The 6835-nt window shown below is 55.1% G+C and overlaps 1 protein-coding gene across 1 annotated transcript in view; it reads right to left on the reverse strand.

Annotated features, from left to right (window-relative positions):
- The window catches only part of Grin2c (glutamate ionotropic receptor NMDA type subunit 2C), an 11323-nt gene extending 5185 nt beyond the window's left edge, over positions 1 to 6138 (reverse strand). Inside the window, exons 1-6 of the mRNA XM_055592092.1 lie at positions 5615 to 6138; positions 3056 to 3654; positions 2637 to 2751; positions 1487 to 1698; positions 1124 to 1289; positions 753 to 906 (exon numbers count right to left, since the gene is read on the reverse strand). Coding sequence (XP_055448067.1) covers positions 753 to 906; positions 1124 to 1289; positions 1487 to 1698; positions 2637 to 2751; positions 3056 to 3654; positions 5615 to 6013 — 1645 coding nt within the window. The 5' untranslated portion in view covers positions 6014 to 6138. The remainder of the gene's footprint in view (positions 1 to 752; positions 907 to 1123; positions 1290 to 1486; positions 1699 to 2636; positions 2752 to 3055; positions 3655 to 5614) is intronic.
- Positions 6139 to 6835: the final 697 nt, after the last annotated feature.

The raw sequence follows: 6835 nt of genomic DNA on the forward strand, positions 1-6835 counted from the left end.
TGTGTGTGTGTGTGTGTGTGTGTGTGTGTGTGTGTGTGTGTGTGTGTGTTCCTGCCTGGCCTGGAACTCACTATCACTGTGTAGACCAGGCTGGCCTTGAACTCACATGCTTTGATCCCAAAATACTGGGATCAAAGACAAGTGCCACCACTCTTGGCTCTGATTTTTTTAAGCCACTCAGCACAAAGGGGCAGGGCTGGAGTCTCACACTGACACTAGCTCTCAGCCCCTCTCCAGCATTCCACCTGTCCTCACAGCTCTCTGAACCGCTTCATGCTGCAAGCCCCACCTGACCTCCCACTGGGCACTCTGGAAAGGGAAGGAACATAGTTGTATGCTGGCTGGGGGCCAGCCATAATGGGGCTGACCCCCCAAGTACAGGGTTCCTAATGAGTAAAAACACAAAACAACAACAACAAAAAAAAAAACACATCAGCATCTCTCTCATACTCCCCACATTCTTCATCCTTGGTCCATGACCTAACCCACACCATAGCCGGTAGCCAGTCTCTCTTCACATCCTTCCCGGTGCCTCCATTGGCCTGTCCATCAGATTCTTCTCACCTGACCTCACTCACAACCCACTAACGATACCATCACTCCTTCAGTTTCCTCTTCACTTACCTCCCACCACCCTCTAAGACTCCCGCAGATAACACACTTGACTTTGAGGGGCACCATTCTGCTCATGCCCTCCACCCCCACCCCTGAACCATGGTGCCCAGAGCCTTCACTGACCACCCAAACCTCACCCAGAAAAGCTGAGGGAGAGACAGTTCCATTGCTTCTAGCCACCATCACACTAATGCCGGTCTCCACAAAAGGCACAGAGAAGTCTATAATCTCAGAGCGCTCCTCATTGATGGTGAGGGAGCCGATGGCCATGTCTGCCCGCTTGTAGTATACCTAGGGGGCAAGAGGGCATCCAAAAGGACCCCAAGAACTTCAGCACTCACTCTCCCCAGTCCTCATCCAGGGAGTGCGCCCAGCACCCACCAGTGGGTCCTCGGAGCTGAGTCCCCAGGACCTCATCCCAGCAGAGCTGACAGCCTCGTTGCACAACCCCATGGCCGAGGGAAGCGTGCAGTCCGGCAGCACGCAGGGTGGCCTGGGGTGGACCTACCTCCCCGATCATGCCGTTCCACACGCCTCGCACCCTCTTGCCGTGCTTGCCGTTGGTCACCAGGTACAGGTCGTAGGAGAACTTGACCACCTTGGCCAGCTTTTTGAGGATGTCGATGCAGAAGCCCTTGCAGCAAAGCTTGGTGTAGGGGGCTGCATCCCCGCTGCTGCAGCAGCCACCACCATGAGTCGGAGCCCATCACAGGGCCCAACCCCCGCTGCTCCTCCCAGCCCCCAAGTGATCTCCACCTCCAACCAAGCATCACGCACGCGCACATGCACACACACACCAACACACACACACACACACACACACACACACAGTAGCTACCCCTCCCATGGCAACACCCAGTTCACACCAGACCTGAAGGTGTGGTTGCTCTGTCGACGGCAGGGCACAGTGTTGGGCACACAGCCACCTGTGCCGGAGTCAGGACTCTCCACAATGACAAAGGGCCGTTCTTCCAGTGTGGCCACCGTCAGGTGCCGGCTGTCTACCACAGGCTGCAGAGAAGTGCTGTAGCGAGGCCAGACTGGATACTTCATGTAGAGGACTCCATGATCCCAGCGCCCCACCTGCAGAGGACAAGCAGCCTCAGCCAGAACCTGCAGCACCGCTACCCGCCCCCTGCTCTCTAGACAGGGCTTCTGGGGACCATCTGCCAAGAGCGAGCACCCTACAGGCACCAAGGCAGAGAGATTAGGGAGGCTTGCGGCAAAGGCATTTGGAAGACAGGAAAACAGGCCAAGGGCTGAACATGGACACAGAGCAGGCTCCCCACATCCTCCTCCAGGCTCCCAACCATCCTCCCTGGGTCCCGTGATCTCCAAAGTCACCACATTGCTGCTGGACCGAAACAGCTTCCTAAAGCTCAGACTGTCTCACCAGGCTCACTTCCCCATGACGTCACCAACATTCATATCCAATATCTCCCCATTTTTTTACCCCCCAACTATCTGCCACATCATTTAACAGCCTTTTGTCTACGTAAGGTTAGCTCTTAGTCCTCCAGAGTCCAACCCAACATCCAATTCCATCTCTAGCTTCCTCCTTGGAAAGCAGAACTGATTCTTGTCTTCCTTTCTGCTCACTTGCTTCGTGGGGTTGTTGTTTTGTTTTTATTAGGGGGCAAAACAGGTTCTTGGATGTAGCCCTGCTGGCCTGTAACTGGCTATGTAGCTCAAACAGATCAAGCTGGGTTTGGATTTGAGTCAATCCTGCCTCTGCCTGCTTGAGTACTAGGATTACAGGCATGAGTGACCTTCCCCTGCCCCCATGCTGTTTTGCGTACGTCTGTGCTTAAGCACAGATCTCTCCTTATTCTACTTGTTTAATATGTGGGCCAGGACTGTGTGACAGAAATGCTTAAGTTCGGTTGTGCAGGGAAAGCAGGGTGCGCTTTCCTTGGGTAGGGCGGAGGAGGTGGCACAGCTGAGGTATGGACAGACGTCCTCTGCTCAGCTGCGGGGAAATAATAGGAAACAGAAGGCCCCTGGGCTCACCCCCTTCTCACCATCTCCCAGAGGCGGTGCCGGTTGAGGGCGATCACAACCATGGTGGGCTGGACCAGGTACCCACCAGGGCTGAAGGAGAAGTCTCGGCCCTCCCAGGTGACATTCAGTAGGTGCCTGGGGAGGTAAGGAGAGATGCCAGGGTGCCCCAAGACCCCAGGGTGTGGCTCTGTCTAGGACACCCCTTACCACCTCCGATAAAAGAGCATTTGTGTGCTTATTTTAAAAGTCTCCCTGTGTTGACCTCATGAACCCTAAAACCTGCTGTTTCTTTAGGTAAGGATTCTAAGACCCAGAGATCTAAAGGAACTTGACCCCAGGCATAGGCTAGTAGGAGCTAGAGGGAGATGAGACCAGGGACCCCAAGCTCACTGCCATTCAAGTCCCAAGAACTGGCCCAAATGACTGGGTAGTTGTTCACCTGTAGAAGGCCTTCCTGGCAGGGCTGACGGGTCCGGGGTGACTTCGGCAATCTCCAGCCGGGGCTGGCAGGGTACCGTACTGGCGTCGGTAGCTGTGGGCACCGAGGGCCAGAATGGCCACACCGTCACGGACCTTCTGGCGTAAGCTGAGGCGCCAGCTCTCGGTGACCACGCTGATGAGGCCCACCGGGAAGGCGGCAGGGGGCGCGTCGGTGCTACCCAGCGCCAGGTTAGGCACCAGCCACACGTGGCCGGGTCCCACCAGGCCGGCCTGCGCAGCCTCAGCGAACAGCACCTCGGCCTCCTCGCGGGAGCAGTAGGCCACCAGCACCGGCGCGTCGACCTGGCGCAGCAGGCGCTGAGTGCGCGCTCGCGTCCCGCCCGGGCCCAGCTCCAGCGTGAGCACGTCCAGCAGCTGCCAGCTCAGGTAGCTGGCGTCGGCGACGGCGCGCACGCCCTCGAGGAAGAGCGCGTGGCCCGGGTGCAGGCTGGTGATGACGGCGAACGCGCTCCAGTCGTATTCCTCCAGCACCTTGAACAGCACCTGCAGCTGCTGCTCCAGGGACACGCCCAGCTGCAGGAAGGCGGAGCCTGGCTCCTGGGGGCGGGGCGGGGCCTAAGTGCGGAGCCCGGCGGAACGAGCCTCGCCCTGAGCCTCTGCCCCCACCTTTCCCTGTTCCAGAAAGCACAGAGGAGGAAGGGGCTCCGTGTCCCGAGAGCCCCCTGCTCTGGGCCCAATTGGAGTCACCTAGGGAATTTTACGAACGAAATTTCCGGCCCCCAACCTGACCCTGCTGGACCACGGACCAGAAACATCAACACCATCAGTGAACCTATTAGAAACGTACCCCGACACCTACTGCATCCAGTAGGATTTCGGGGTGACCCCTGGTATCTGCCTATGAAGAAGCTCTTCCGAGATTCCCCTGAGCCCGCGAATTTGAGAAGCACGGCCCAGACCAACTTGCCCTCTGCAAGCACCGTAAGAACCAAAGTCCTGGGAGCTGAGGAAAGCACCATCCTTCCTAGAGCTTCCCAGTGAGAAAGCGCCTCCTTCACTATCCTCTACCACCCCAAAGCCCGCAAGCGCTTTCAACCTCAGTGTGCAGATTCCTTCCAAGGTCTCCTTGGGGCCACTACAGCTGCTCCCAAGATGCCTCTCACTGTCATCAACCAAATCTGATTTTTTTAAAAAGGGAAACTATAGGTCCCAACCCCCGTTTCTTCAGTAGACTCATTTCAATTAGGAGAACCAAAGAAGCAAGGTGGTTACATGCCTGTACCCACAGCACTTGGGAGGCAGAAGCAGGAGGGTCGTTGCCACAAGTTCAGGACCAACCTGGTCTACACAGTAAGTTCCAGACTGTAGCCCATGCTAGAGACTGACACCCTATCTCAAAGAGAGAAAGCACAAAGATGGAGACTTTGCAGCCGTAGCCACCACCTCATTTGGCTCTTGATCCAAGCAAACAGACTAAAAAAACAAACACGTATGACATTTCTGAGGTGGTGGGGAGATGACCCTGGCCGGATATTTGAGCAGGCTGAGGGAGCTTTGTTATTTATTTTAGACGTGATAATGTATGGCGGTTTTGTTTTTCTAGGCTTTCGTCTGCTGGAGGTACACACTGAAATATTTACGGGCGGGATAGGTAATAAGCTGTCTGGACTTTTGCTTCAGTTCACCACAGTAGGGCAAGGGTGAGCATGGGGAGGGGATATGGGCCACGGTGGACAGAAGGTAGGTGAGGAGCCTTCGTACCCTGTCCGTATAGTCTCAGACTTCTCTGTGGTGAATTAGCAGTGAAATAGAAGCAAATCAAACCAGTGTTCTCCCTCACCTTTTCCCCTGACTGCCTTTACTAAAAAATCTAACCGATTCCCAAGTGGTGAGTCCCACTCCTTCCCCAGGCTTCTCTCTATCTATCATCCAAAGCTCCCAGCAGATCCCTATGCCCCTCCCAATTCCCCCTTAGCCTCAGAGCAAAGGGGGAATTTTGTCTGATGTTTGTCTCAGAGCAAACATCACTTGTTAAAAAGTCATATCTGGCCAACACCCTATCCAAACAGGCCTTGTGAGGCTCCTTTCCTGGGGGCATCCATCTTGCCTTCAAAATGCCTCTGTCACTTGGAATTACATATGAATCTGTGCTGGAAACTTTCTCCCCAGAAGACCAAGGGTGACAAGCTTGGTCTGTCTTTGCCTTGCCTGGAGCAGTGACCTGGCCTTGTGGTGCCATCTCCTACGGATGAACGCTCAGTGTCCAAAGGGTCTGAAGCCTGCCAGTGAGAGCTGGAGAAGCAGAGGGGTAGCCTGGCCACCACTGCTGGTAGGCTATCTTCCCACCTCATCCAGGCACAAGTGTGACAGCAATTCAGAGCACTGGTACACTGGAACCAGAAATATCTTTCCCACAGTCTCTCCCCCTTCCCTCATCACATCTTCAGTCCCACCCAGGCCCAGCTTCCAAAGACCTAAGAGCTGTTCCCTAGTCCAAACTCAGCCCTGGACCCTAGCTCCAGCCTAGCTCTGGGCTCAGGGAGGAAGGGACAGGCACCTTGGGGGTGAGGACCACGGCAGAGCCTCCGCTGATGCTCAGGATAGGCACATGGGTCTGTGAGGAGACGAAGTCCAGTAGCTGGGCCACAGCCTCGGTGTCCACGTTGTCCTCAAAGACGATGCCGTGGACCCGGGCAGCACCCAGAATCCCACAGATTTCGGTGAGGATGCTGCTGGGGTTGGTGTTGTTGACCCCAACTGTCAGTGGCTGGATCTCCAGAGGCAGGTCCAGGAAGTTCTGAGAGGTGAGACGAGTCCGGGCCTGGGCCTGCAGTGGCCCGGAGCTGCCAAACACCACTGCCACCGTCACTGCCTTTTCTCCCTGCCCTGCACCCAGCCCTGCCCAGGCACCAAGGAGTGAAGTGAGCAGCAGGGCGGGCCCCAGGGCCCCACCCATGTCCACTGGATGGTCCTGGAGAGAAATCAGGGCAGGCACAGAGAGAGGCAGATGGACAAACAGAAGGTAAGGGCCAGAGAACACACAGCCAGAGGACAGAGAAGAGAGAATCTTCCTCCACAGGAGAAGCAGAGACCCACAGACACAGGCAGGCAGGCAGACAGACAGACAGACAGAGAAAGAGAAAGGTTAGCTGAACATCCCCAGAGCACCTTGGAGAGGCAAGAACTGGGGAGAACAGAAGCCAGGACAAGGCTTGTTACCCTTATCTATGAGTAGTAAGAAATGTCATGATGCCCAAACCCAGTTCTCTAGGTTCTGCCCTATCAAAGACACTGAAATGTTAGTGTGTTTTTCAAGAGGGTGGACCAGAGGTGGACAGAGCTGAGTTCAAATTAGATGTGTCATTTACCAACTGTGTGATCTTTAAGACAAACAAATAAAAATTATTTCAAAATCATATAAAGATTTGTGTTTGTGTATGGGTCTGTGCACATGTGTGGGTGGCTGTGGAGTCCGGAAGGAGGGCGTCAGATTCCTGTAGTTAAAGGTGGTTGTGAGCTGCCTGGTGAGGGTGCTGGGAATGAAACTAGGTTCTGGAGCCCCTGAGCCATCTCTCTAGCTCAGCCATGTGATCTCTGAGAAGGCTCTGAGCCTTTCTGAACTTCCAAATGAAAGATTCAGCTATTCACTGCCATGAGCGAATTTTACCCTGTAGGCGACAGCCCCTTTGCCAGGTGAAGAAAGGTTGGTGATCCCTTAGCACACCCATGGCCCAGTCTACTCTACAGCTGAACTGAATTTTGTATTTATCCCTCATCA

The sequence above is a fragment of the Psammomys obesus genome, unplaced genomic scaffold (assembly GCF_907164565.1).
Source record: "Psammomys obesus unplaced genomic scaffold, mPsaObe1.curated_primary_1811, whole genome shotgun sequence".
NCBI lineage: Eukaryota > Metazoa > Chordata > Mammalia > Rodentia > Muridae > Psammomys > Psammomys obesus.